Consider the following 13,624-nt stretch of genomic DNA (forward strand, 5'->3'; position numbering starts at 1 on the left):
AGAGGGGAGGAGGGTACAGCTCTGCTGCAAGTCGCTGTTGTTCCCTTCTACATGTGTGAGGTTCTTATAAGCCTCTCTCAGTGACAACAGTCTAATGAAGGATCACATAGAAATGTATTTACTATGGCTCTTAAACCTTTCTTCTAGTACTACTTCCCATTATTTAGTCCTCTATCTATGTAACAAGTATATTCAATGTTAAATACTAGAGGGCAAATCACAGTTTTGTTTCAAGTATCATGAGTTTAAAGTCTCATCATTTTGCTTTGCTGGACTCATGATTTTTCACATTTGAGACTGCCAGCATTTTACTACAGCAGGGTGAAAAAAGTCTTTGTATGTGATGTAGCAGATAACAGTGACATAGGAAGTACTTCTGCAACAGTAATATATGTTTGTTTATTGCTCTCTCTATCTTTATAGGTTGTCATTTTATAGGCCATATAAAACACTATTGCAATTTATTACTAAGGCCATTCAAACTAGCATAGTATGACAGCTGAACTATTCTTTAAGTTAAAGTTTCCGGGCTTTCAAGAAGACGTTTTCTCTAATACCTTGTTTCTGCCAATGCTCATTGCCAATCATAAATATGAGGCCTGACAGGGTCAGGATTATCATGTTGAAAAATCAAGGCGCTCCACTGGATTTGAAGTAAGGGTTTTAATTGATTCATTTCCACTTTCCTTTCTAATGAAGTTAAGCAGCCTTTTGCCATAAAAGCATGAATGGGGAATACAGGGAGTTGCATTCAGTATTCCTCATTTGTCATATTTTCTGTGAAACTATCACTTGGAGCGCTGGGGCAGAGAGCTGCACTTCAAGTTTTTTTTGTAATCATGGTCTACTAAAAGCATCTTTTTTCTATTTAAAGCAGAGATGCATTATGTTACACTTCACAGTTTCGGGCAAATACCAGAAAAGAATAAGGTAACTATGAAACTTATGATTCAGATGAAATGAGTAAGTGTGAGAGAGGTGACTCAGGTCTCACTTCTTCACTCAGAATAAAATACTTATTAAAGAAGGATGAAGATGAAGAAGCGGGTAGGAGGCAGGAGTGAAAGAGAGCCCAACTTTGGCATCTGAGTTAGCAGAACGTAGGCAATTGATTCATTGTCACTGCCACAAAGATCCCCTTTAGTGTATCTAAAGGTGCATTTGTGAAGTCACATTTAGTTACGGAACAAGCTATGGAACAAGTTATAATCATGCATGTGCGTCAGCCTGTGCAGATCAGGGAATAAAGACCTGGAAAATTACTTAAAGGTACCAGATTAATAAAAGGAAGGTTATTAAAGTCAGTTACTTCTGTCCTGTGCATATCTTTACCACCTTTTATACTATTAAGTGATATGTGACGCAATACAGTATTTTCAGTGAGAGAAGCCAAAGTTAGCTCAACTCAGCCTACTAATTCATCCACATTAGGTAGAGTGGACACTGTGATTTGACTGTATGGGGAGTCACGCAGCTAACAATTAGAAAAGCTTCTCTAAACGAAGACACAATTTTAGCTTGAAAATATGTTTCTTCTAAATAAAAACAGTTCTCCTCCTGATAACGCACATTTGCTGCGCTTTACTAGATTTCAATAGTATACTTACATATGAGTATACAGACTTAAAACCTTGACATCTATAAAATATTAATAAACATAGGAAGTGAATATCCTAGAGTCTTAACATACACGTAGATACGATATTCTCATCAAGACTGTAACAAGTGTAATAACCAGCTCCTGAAAAACAGCTTACCAGTTTGCAATTAGATTCTCTCCTCCACATTTATCGGAGTTGCTAAGAAAGTTTTAGGCATTGTCTAAAAATAGGCAGTTAACAAAAAAAAAAAAAAATATTAAAAATTGGAAATAAATACCTGTTCTTAAGACTCTATTTCCATTTTAAATTTGTTTTCCGCATGATTCTGTATTCTCTAAATTGTAACTAGCCTATTGGAAACCAAACCATAAAATTAGAGGACATTATTTCACGGAAAAAGTTTGAGTAATTTTACTTCAGCTATAGCAGAATTTTTAGCTGACAGTTTTAAGTACACGTTAAATATCTTGAAAATAATAATACATGTTTAAAAGGATCTACGTGTATATATAGATATAGACACATTTTGTGTGTGTGCATGTGTGTGTTTGTGTGTCTATACACGTAAGGGTGGAAACAGCATCGTTATATTCTATAGTTAGACCTAAATTAAGCAACAGCATCTGGATACAGAACAATACATTAAAATAAAACTATATGATGTCAGGAAATTCCATACTAAAATTACCTCTCCTTTAATTCCACTGTATTGGCACTGAATGGGAATCAGACAACAGCTGGTGCTGGGTATTAGATGCATTGATCCAATACACAGTTTAAAAAAAAATTAAAACATACTTTAGACTCTCTCAGCATAGAATATGTTATATAGTGTTCCTATTAACCTTAGTTTCTGGCCACATGTTGCTGGAGCTGTAGGAATAATTGGACAGCATTTCCCATCTCCTCCCTACTGCTGCTGCTTTTCTTTATCCCTTTCACCTTCTCCTTCAGCCATTTGCTATTTATAACTCGGCACCAACCAACGGGATTTAAACATTAAGCAAGGCTTCAGTACTTCAGCAACCTTTCAAGCTTGGTCTGAGGACAAAGGCCTCATATGCTTAAGAAAACCCCTCAGCAATTTCAGCAAAGAGGATATGGAAAACACTGAATGCAACTGAAGAGAGTTGCTGTAGTTACACAAGATAAATGCGTGCGCACACACTTATTTCATTTAAAGCCCCCCCCCAATCAGTATGCCCACTTAAAAGTGGTAACTTTTGAAACTTGAAATTTCTGAAGAAACCTCGAAACTGTGGCTGATGAGGTCATGTCATGTATTCCTCAGAGGTGTCTGCCTCTGTCTTTTAGTTACAACAGGGGGCCAGACAACATGACTCAGTTGCTTAACCTTTAAGCAGGTAAAGTGAGATAAAGCCAACCAATAATCACAGATGTTTTCCAAAGAATTACTGCCTCCTTCAAGGGGTTTTCTGCTCTAAGGCCATTTTTCCATAGGACATCGCAAAGTGAAAAGAAAATAGGCCCTCACGGTTAACAGTACCACTGTGATCTGAAGTTATTGATCACCAAATGTCCCAGACTACCAACAAAAAAACCACCCACCTCTACTCCTTCTACTCCCAACTGCTTATTCCTACCCTCCCTCAAGTCCTCGTCTCCTGTGCAGACACAAGCATACGTGAAGCCAAGAGGTAAACCAGACTGAAAAGGGGGTCCAACTGAGTACTCCTCAACGCTCACACCTTCCTCCCATGCAAGCTGTCATTCAGATCATGTTCCCGACTCAGTTCCCCATGCAGATCCCCACATGCTCCTACTGGCACCCAGGAAGGGACGGGTGCAGGGGACAAATAAGCAAGTGGGCGAGGGGAACGCTGTTTGGGCTAGCGGCACCAAGCTACATGGGTTTAAGCAGTTAACTTCAGCTGCAACTGCTCCAATTTTTCCACTTTTAAGACCTTGTTTCTAGCTGTTTATTCAAAGATTTTGACAGACTTGAACGAGAAGCTTGATTTTTCCACTGGGGAACTGTCCTAATGCCCGTTTCTTGTCCACGTTACAATAGTGCAGCCTCCTCAATGAAGATTTGTAGCATCTTAAACTGACAGGGAAGTATGATCTGGAGTGATAGAGAAGAAAAAGAAAAAAACGGAGGGTGCCTCAGGGGCATACTTTATCATCTTCAGCAAAATTTGCCCAACAAATAAGCATTACAGCTTATGAATTTCCAGTAAAGACTTTGGCAGATTGCTCTGCTAAAACGCAAAAAGGTTTAATGAATGATCAGTACATGTTCCCTGAAGTTGCTGAACAAGACTTGCTGTGCAGGTATAGCTCTGGTCTACAGCAGGTCATGAAGCGAGAGAAGTGAGGTTTTTCTCTCATGTACTCTCAGTGATTCCAGAGCAGACAGCTAAAAAGGACAAACTTGAGTGTAAAGGAAGAGCAAGCAAAGAAAAGGCTCAGTCTGCCCTGAGAAGAAAATGAGAAAAAAAGGAAGGACACTGGAAGAGGGAACAGAGCTAGGGTCTGCAGCGGAAACTTGGATCTCAGAGAAGAGAGTGGGAGAAGCAGGAAAAGAAAGCTCTGATCTGAAGCTAGCGAGGGACACGAATGATAGAGAGGACACTGAAGAGGGACCTGGGGTGGCGTTGAATTTGGTATGCAGAGACAAAGAGCCAAAGGAATCAGAGCTGTGACAGCCTGGTGCAGCTTCGTTGCCATTTATTTGCATGACAAAGGGCAATAAAAGGTTAGGATGATGGGTACAGAGAAGAGAAGGGAGATATCAAATCACTTCAATTTGATGAAGAGGAGAAGCAAGCAGTAGAGAAAGCAGCAAGGAACTCGAGGTAGATTTAAAACACAGGAGCTGCTCAAGAACACAGGTGAAAGACAGAAGCCTAAACGTACAGCCTGCTGTCCCCTTCGGCTACTTTAGTATTTACACAATGCTGCCTTGAAATAGCAAAAAACACCCAAAGGTCTTAAGACAGGGGCTTCCATCTCTTCAGTTGGATCAGTTTCCTTACAAATTCGCAGCTCTCAAATTAGGTTCAGCACAGCTAGCACGTGCTGTGGTAAGGGAGGTGGAAGCACTTAGGTGGGTGCTGCTTACCACCTCCCAGTACGAAGCCCCAATTCAGTCAGGCAGAGGAACAGGTTAAATAAGGAGGATGGAGCTGGCTGGGATGTGGGGTGACAGTGAGGAGCAGGTAAGGGAAAAGGCAGCACTCCCATACTTTGGGAAACTGGTCACACAGGCCCTTGCCCACCGACAACGGTCCTCTGGAATTGGATGATACAACTGTAGGCATTTTTGTTGATCTTTTCAATGTCCCTTAACATCAGGCAACTCCAAAGAGCATTAGAAGAACATCACAAAAAAAGGCGGGTTTTAATTCTAGCACTGTGTAAATTCTGAACAGTTGATTTTTATCGAAGTACCAAACTGTAGTGTACATATTCATATACTACATGCATTTACAGTTGCAATGACTGTCAATACTTCTAGATTTATCTTGGCTCTAGGCTAGCGTATTATTTATGTGGAATGACAGCAAAATATTGATTATAAATCTTCATATCATAGCAAGAGAAAGGTTTCCAGACACTGAACTCATGTCACTGAAGGACCAAGTACAAAGTAGAAGGTAAACAATACTTGTTTATATGTCCTTCCATTAGTTTAATAGGGATCACAATCACTTTAATTACAGTACTTCTATAGAAATAATTTTGGACAACTACCTCCATTCAACATTAACGCAAATAATAACCCACCAAGGGATGGGTGTACAAACTGTCAGCATAAGTTTAGCTGCTCATGAGCTACATGGATTTTGTGGCAGTAATTAACCTGTTTACAAATATGTCATTAATCAGATCACCGTCTCGCTACACAGAACACAACCACAGTCCCATCTAATCACAAAGAAAGCAGAGTTGGAGCTTAATAGTTGACCCTGGGCCACCTTCTGCACGAAGTATAGCTAAGGACTAGCCAGGAAGCTGACTAGTAAAATTAGCAATTTGGTCCAGCATTACCAGTACTTCACTTTAATATTTATTTTAATTGTATACATATATAAGGAAAAAAGTACAAAAAATGTAGTCAAGATCAGATTATGTTACACTAAAACAAGATTTACTTCCCTGTAAAATCCCTTTTCCTTCCACATATTGTAATCTCTTGCACATATAAAAGGTATAACAAGTTCAACAGGCATTTTGCTGTCAAATAAAAAGCTCTGTTTTACTCAAAAAAAGCAAAATTAGTTTGCTTAATAAGAACTACATAAACACCCTCATTATTTGCAAAGTTTAAATGAAAAAGACACACTTCTATTGGAATAAACTGTTCACATTGGCAGTCACGAGGATGCATTTGCGAGGAGGTAACATACCACAAAAGAATCACTGCAACATGTACATGACTACTTCTAATTCATTTTGCTACACAGTAAAGCAAGATCAGTCACTAGAAGCGATTTACCTAAAACGTTTTACTTAACATTTAAAACTACTCATAAGTAAACTGTTGCACAGTCATTATAATCCAGCATAAATCCGTGCTACTACCAAAAGTACCCTTGTCTTACCTCCCCCATACAACCAGTAGAGGGAGGAGCAAGAACTAGGGGAGCAGGGACAGGCTTCTGGCTGGAGCACCCCTTCCGTCAAATTTATGCTGCAAGTAAAGCCTTATTTACCACAGCCCAGATGCAATGCAGTAACTTGTTACTCATATGCACTACCTTCTTCAACTACTATGGCTGGACCCAGAAAGGTATGACCAATTACATCTTTAAATTGGTGTTGCTTCCAGCAGCGTAATTACACTAGAAAATTAATTTATTGCAGACAACTCTTAAGTAAAACCACTGCAATTTCAGTAACACACAAAAAAAAAAAAAAAAAAAAAAAAAAGTATTTGTCCTTCCCAGGTACAGCTCTGCCATAGTTTGGAAAGAAACAAAGAAAATGCCCCCAAAGTGGGTGGTAGAAATTTCTCACACTGTTGTGATCATCACTGAGTAGAGCCAGAGAGCTTGTGGGGTTTTCTTGTTTGTTTGTTTTCTTTCAATTTCCTAGAAGACTTTGAAGCCAATATTGCAGTCCAGCTAAGTATTTCCGTTTCAGAGCATCAGGACACTGGTTGCAAAATAAGTCTGATTTTATGAAAGGACTTTTATTTTATTGGAAAATAATTGGTAAGCAGTGGATAAGAGTAGTTCTGCTCAAAATTCAGCCACTTGAATGATTACCAAAATGAATGTTTATTAATTCCATTTTTCTTTCAAGATTGCTACTCAGCTATCAGTGCAAGTTTTATGATAACAGAAGCAATTAATTCCACATCTTAGTAAGACTTCAAAACCTTCAACATTGCACTGGAACTCAAAGTGAAAGGGAAATTCCCATTCTAATGAAACCAGTTAGCTAATGAACACACCCTACTCTGGCTCAGAATAATCTTTCTTTTTAATAGCTTCCTCATTAAGCAGTTGAAAAGTTAAAAAATATACAGTGATTATAAAAACATAAGTCTTTACAAAAGCATGTGTTAAATAGCCTGTAAGTTAGGGGCTGTATGACAAAGAATGTAACAGAGATTTTGAGAAATTAATTGTGCATGTAATTTATGAAAGGAAAGAGAATAAAATCAAAGCTAAATACAGTTTTCACAGTTGTAATAAAGAATATGCAGAATAGTAGCAGAATTCAATAGGTTAGCACAAATGTGGAACAAATATTTAGAAGAAAAACCTGAAGATTATCCAGAAGAACTTCAATTTTATTAAATATATTACTTGTTAGACAGTATCTCTAAGATAACCATAAGGATCTAAATATATATGCCTCAGGGGAACCCTTAGGCAAGATGCACAAATTCCTCAGATAGAGCAGCACATGGTACTTCTCTAGTGAGAGAGAAGAAAGATGTCCCAACATCACAAAGAACGAACAATGAATGCAAGGGGAAAAAAAAAAAATACCCTAGAGGACTTTTTTTGGGGGGGGTGAAGACAGAGGTTTCTAAGGGGGTAACACTGCATGTCTGCTAAAACTCACATTATATAATCCTTAGCTAAAGAGTTTCCCTTAATTCCCTTACCTTCTCCCATCTCCTGGCAGAGGAGAAAAGGGAATTAAGGGAAATTTTGCACCCAACTGTTTAGGACCCAACTCCATCACCTTCCTCCAAATAATCCTGCAACTCTTCCCACATCTGTCTATGGAGTAGGGAGGGCATCAAGAGCGAGACAGGATCTCCTGGTTTACCCCTCTACTCAGGGCACTGCAGTTGTGTTCACCAAGTGGCATTTGGAACATGGAATTGCCTATGAACAAATCCATAATAAGGGTTGCAGGCACCATAAGCAGCTCAAAAGAGCTACAGATTTTGATTCTGACCTGGTGGGAAAATACTGCCCAAAGCTGTCAAAACCACAGGCAGAAATCAACTGAAAAGACACCATGCATGTAACAAAGGTCTAAAGAGGAAAATAAATGTAACCTCTTATTAAAAAATAAACAAACACACAAACAAACAACAACAACAAAACCCAAACCAAAAATGGGGGGTGGGGGAATCTGACATTGGACCCAGTCCCTGCAACTGGCCAAGATACAAAACTAATTTGTATTTGATTCAAATATATAAAAGAATTAAATAACACAAGTTTCTTCTTTAGTTTGGTCTTTGAAAATTAAGACATATATCCCAGATCCCAAAATAAACAGTATATTTTATTTTCTAAGTGCTGAAAATAACTTTTGTGCCCAGGTAACACATAAGAATCAAAGAAGAGAGAAGTAGAGAATATTAACTGTAGAATAAGTCTTTACAGATATCGCAGGTCACCAAAATCAGAGAGGCTCCACTGCACCTGAGCTGGCACCATCCTGGCATGAAGTATTTCAGGATCTACTAACCGCTCATGGTGTCTTCAATATAAAGCTAGACAAATCCATGGACAAGAGGCCCATAAACAGATACTGAAGGGAAGAGGCAGGGGCATGTCCCCTAATATCCTCAGTCCAACAACTGTGGATGCTAGGAGGGCATGAGGGGAGCGAACTGCAGAAAGCAACTAAGCCCGAATGCTCTCCCCAAGCAGAACAGCGTATGCTGCTGAGACTGACAGAGGCCAAACACTTGTCTAGGCAGACCATGAGTCTGCCCCAGTGGGGTATTTCTTATATTTTTATGCTTTAGGCTGGGCTTGACATGTATCTAAAAATTTGCAAGCGTTGATAGGTTCCTGATAAATTTGCTTACTCATAAGCACCTAATTAGAGCACACGACCAAGCTCTCGCAAGTCTTACCTGACAGTAACTTCGTATTGTTAACAGGTATAAACAACCTTTACAAGATTGCTGGCATATTTCACAGATTACTTTGAGAGCACATCTCATTTTTGTAAAAAATCATTAAGAACATTAAATATACAGCTCATGGTTTATAACTCAGAAGATAGCTAGTCCCATTAAATCTCTCACTGTGCACATGTGGCAGGCAGAAAAAACATATTCAAAGCATAACGAACACATAGGTTAAATAATCATACATCATCTTGAAACAGGCCCCTAAAAACAGCTTTTATGTGAATTTTGAGGAAGTAGTAGTAACTATGAAATGCCTTCCCCCATCCAGTTCTTCAGCATAAATACAGCCAGTTCTTCAAAAGAGGCATTTTAATCATGCTCACATTTGACGTTACAAAATACTCTCCAATCAAGATACACTTTTAAAATAAATATATAAGTGGAATTATTAGGAAAGAGAACAAAACATCATTGTTGCCCTACACACACCCGCGGTGTCCCACATCCGGAATCCTGCGTGCACTCCTGGCTCTCGCCCTCTCTTTGTTCTGCAGTCTTAGAGAGAATTAAGAAAGGTATGAAGTCGGATTATCAAAGGTAAGGAACAGCTTCATTACAAAAAACAGGTTACATAAGTGAAGGATCTTTAGCCTGAAAAAGAAAAATGGAGAGGAGGACTCAATAAAACCACAAGCAGCATGGTCAGAATTGTTCCCTGCCTTGTCCAGGGCAAGGACTGGGGAAGTTTCATACATAAGTAACAGGTGTCAGGCTCAAGGCGAACAAAAGGAATGGTTCTTTCAGTTTTGGGGCTTGTTTGTTTTTTTCAAATTTACTATTATATATATTAAACAGAATATCCACTCAAAGCCAAACTTCTTGATACAGAAAGGTGTTGATGTCAAAAGCTTCTGTGGGCTCAATAAGCACCTGGATAACACGCAGGAGAAAAGTCAACTGAAAGCTATTAAATAAAACAAAATAATCCCCCCCCTGCACCTCATCATTTAAAGCAAGGAAATCCACAAATTGCCCTGCTGCCAACAATCTGTAAGCATCTAGTGACACTTTCCATTTCTTTGCTCAGGTTGTCATGTAGGTCCTGTAATTTGGCAGAGCCCTGGATCGTAACGGCATAAATAAAAAGGGAAGAAGTCCAGCCAAAAAAACCTAAGAGGTTTGGAAGAGCCAGAAGAGTGGCTGTAGCCAGGTGCATGTTGCCACGGTTGCCCTCCCACTACGAAAAACATGATGAGCCTGGGGAACCTGTGAACATCTGATGCCTGCTGTTGGGTTTTCCAACTGAAGTCCCCAGCTGGCCAAGGAACGAGCAGCAGGTACACGCTCGCACACCAGGGTTTCAGGGCTTCTCCTGAACATGGTCTGTGGGATGCAAAGGTGACGAAACAAAGCAAGCGGAGTACGAATCTCCCAAGCCGTTTCCATGGGATGATTTGGAGACAAATCAGCTGGATGTCTCACAACAAGCCCCCCACAGGGGAATCATGCAGGGCAGCTTACAGGACAGAGGATAAAAAAGAAACTTTTGGGGGCCAGGACTCAGTGGGCACTGTCTTATTGCAGGAAGAGACATGCCCATGGCCAAAGGGCAGCCTTCACCTGGAAGGAACTGGGGAGAAGGGGGCGTGAGGGGGAAGGTGTGACAGATTGTTCCTCATCGTGTGCTGTGCATGATGTTTCCAACATTAACATTGCTCTCCAAGCCATCCCCTGCCACATCAGTGGGGGACACTGCGCATGGGCTGTGCAGCAGGGGCTGGCCAACAAGATTGCCCATGTTGGATACTATTGAAAATGGCACATAGGGCTAACCAGGCATTTTGTCTGACCAGGTACAGCCATTCTTCCACTCTTATGTGACTTCAGTACTCAAAATAAACACCATAAGACAACTAATCATGGAGTAAAGCAGCAATTTATAGGCTCAGGGGAAAAATACAAATCGTCCATCTGTCATAAGAGATGAGGATTTGAAAATTTCATTAATTTTCTGAAACCGTTAGCTAAGATATTCAAAGAGTTTCATTACTACAAAGAGCCTTTTTATGCTATTAATCCAGATTAGTAATGACTGTTCAGTTTAGAGTTTGCCTAATTCTTTAGTTCTACCTGATGCAATAGAACAGCCTAATTCTTCCTTCCTTTGAAGCACGGTCCTGCCCTCTGAAAAATCCTTCTCTGCTCCTTCCCCTACTTCCTGCTCCAAGATCACGGTTCAATGTGCCTTTACTGCCTTATCAGCGTGTCCACAGATATTTCAGAAAGGAAAGTACTCAGAACTCCTCTGCAGCTCTTTACTCCCTTCATTTGTTTTTAATGATTTGATCACCTCCTGGCCCAGCCGCCTGGAGAAAAAAAGAAGCAGGGTTCTCATTATTATTAAAGATCCTCACCATTTTCACAGTTCATGATCAGAGAGAAATAGGCAGGTCTTCTTGGGTAAGAAGAATAAAAGCATTTTTTCACGCATCACTTTCCACACCTTTTAGTTGTACAGGCTGCATTTACTCTGACTCAGAGCTCCACAGTCTTGGAGGAAGAGACAGGCCTTTATCAACCAATTTACCACTCTAAGGCGGCGTGATCTCAGCCTGTCCCGACTGTTCATCAAACCCACCTCCCTCAGCACAGACACAGTGAACCCCCTCCTAAGAGGGGTCTGGACAATCTCATGTGCCCTGTAGTATTAACATGGCATTTCTGGCAGGTGAAAGAAATTGCACTGAGGCAGCCAGGAGCTGCCCAGCTGCTGGGCTCTGCTGAGCCACAAGAGGAGCCCAGACCTTTCCAAACTGTGTGTTCAAAAAAGTACATTCTCACGCCTCAGGGTGCACCTGGGAACACAAGGCAGAAGGCACAAACTCAGCATCACTAACACTCCAGCAAGCGAGCAAGGAAACCCTCGGAGAATTTGATTTTGAGCCTAACCTCTTGCCTCCTGCTGCCTGGCAGTTTAGATGAAACCTCCGTGAAAGGCCATGAAACTTTACAAAGGAGACAGGCCAATACCCATCATATTCAGTCATGTCAGTGGGATATTTAGCAGCTGTTAATGTTCTTCTGAAAGTTGTGCCCTGTGGCCTGCACAACAGGGTTCTTGGTATTTTTAAATGAACCAACATTTTCCTCTTCTCTAGCCAGCCAGAAACACACCCAACTGGAAAGACAAAGTAATTGTCCATCGCTATCTTCCTTCCTGGAAAAAACACTTCTCCATGTTTACTGAATCTATTGTGATTAACAGTGCAAGCCTGCTGATTATTAACAAGATTGTCTTGTTTCCTCCAAATCACAGAACATTTCAATATTAATGATATCAAGGAAGTAAAATTTTAAAAAAAAATCCTTACAGCAAAGAGATATTGAAATCTTAACATGAGTACCTTGACATACATGAATAAAATGAAACGAAGTAAATATTCATGTTTGTACCCCAGCAGCACTCTGCCTGTTACGCAAGATTTGCTGGGGAGCGGGTGGGGTGAAGAGGAAGTCCTAGGCTCTGTGTTAGTTGGGAAACATCTGTCCCTAAGCAAGGGACAAACGTCAACAAGGCGCTACCTCGCAAGTTTATTTCTTAGTTTCCTTAGACAGTTAATTACACTGCTAATCTCACCATAAATTGCGATTCTATAAAAATGATACATACAGTCTCCATCAAGAGTCTTGGTACTAGTACATTTACAGGCAACGTATGTTTCTGCCAAGTGTATTTGCGGCCCGTTACAAACACATATAACTGAAATGATTGAAGTTACCTAATTTTCCTTTTCTGCTTTATTTCTAAGAAGAAATAGCAGGAGTCGTGTTCTCTAATTAATAGTGCGCGTGCAAACAAGCAGAGATTTTATCCTCGGCAGTACACCAAATAATGAACGATCCTTTTAGGGGTACAAAATATACTTTCTTTGACTTTCAGTGAAACCTACTTTCATGGTATCCTCGTAGTCTCTGATTCACAGCAGCCACAAAGCTGTTGCATAGTTTGCAGTACTTAGCAGTTGTTAGTCAAGAAGAATGACAGGTCAAGACTGTGGTGAATTCTCAGAACTCCAAAGGCAACATTTTCAAAGAAAATAGATTTTTTTTTTTTTTTTTTTTTTTTTTTTTTTAAATCTCAAAATGACATCCGAGACTTGTGGCAAGAAGCGCTCTCCCTTTTTTTCTTAAGGAACAAACAAAACCAAAGCTGTTCAAGCAAGTTTTTCCTTACAGTTTTCTTCACTTCTCAGGCTTTCCTTATGTTTTAAACTCTTCAGAATTTTTTTCTTTCTCCCTGTAAAGTTTCTTTACATATAGCACAAAGTGAGACCACCTAGATGGCCACTTCCTGGAGCTCAACTTTGTTCAAGCACTTTCAAGTGCAGCTAAGTGTGAATCCAACTACACAGATCCCAGTCTCGGTGCTTATGAGCTCCATGAACCGGAGAACAGGTTCACAGCAGTGTCCATTTGGGCCGCTCTGGGTCACAGGGGGCCCAAAGAAGAGACCTCGCACACGCCGCCCTCGCACCGCTTCCTCAGCAATAATCCCATAAGATTGGGAATTCCAGTCGGCAGACGAGGAACGTGGGTCCCACCACCTGCAGATAGCACACCTCAAACAACAATTACCAGCTTTTCTTCATGTGATTGCGTATATGGATCCCATATTTGCAGGGCAATGAACGTTAGCCACCTATTTGGAAAAAGGTGAACCGCT

At 40.3% G+C, this 13,624-nt stretch overlaps 1 protein-coding gene across 1 annotated transcript in view; it reads right to left on the reverse strand.

Moving 5' to 3' along the window:
- Positions 1-13,624, reverse strand: part of VEGFC (vascular endothelial growth factor C) — a gene marked incomplete at its 3' end in the record, with an annotated part of 74,504 nt that overhangs the window by 54,002 nt on the left and 6,878 nt on the right. The window contains exon 2 of the mRNA XM_009586892.1: positions 13,310-13,505. Within this exon, the coding sequence (XP_009585187.1) occupies positions 13,310-13,505 (196 nt within the window). The remainder of the gene's footprint in view (positions 1-13,309; positions 13,506-13,624) is intronic.

This window comes from Fulmarus glacialis, unplaced genomic scaffold (genome assembly GCF_000690835.1).
Source record: "Fulmarus glacialis isolate BGI_N327 unplaced genomic scaffold, ASM69083v1 scaffold5111, whole genome shotgun sequence".
Lineage (NCBI taxonomy): Eukaryota > Metazoa > Chordata > Aves > Procellariiformes > Procellariidae > Fulmarus > Fulmarus glacialis.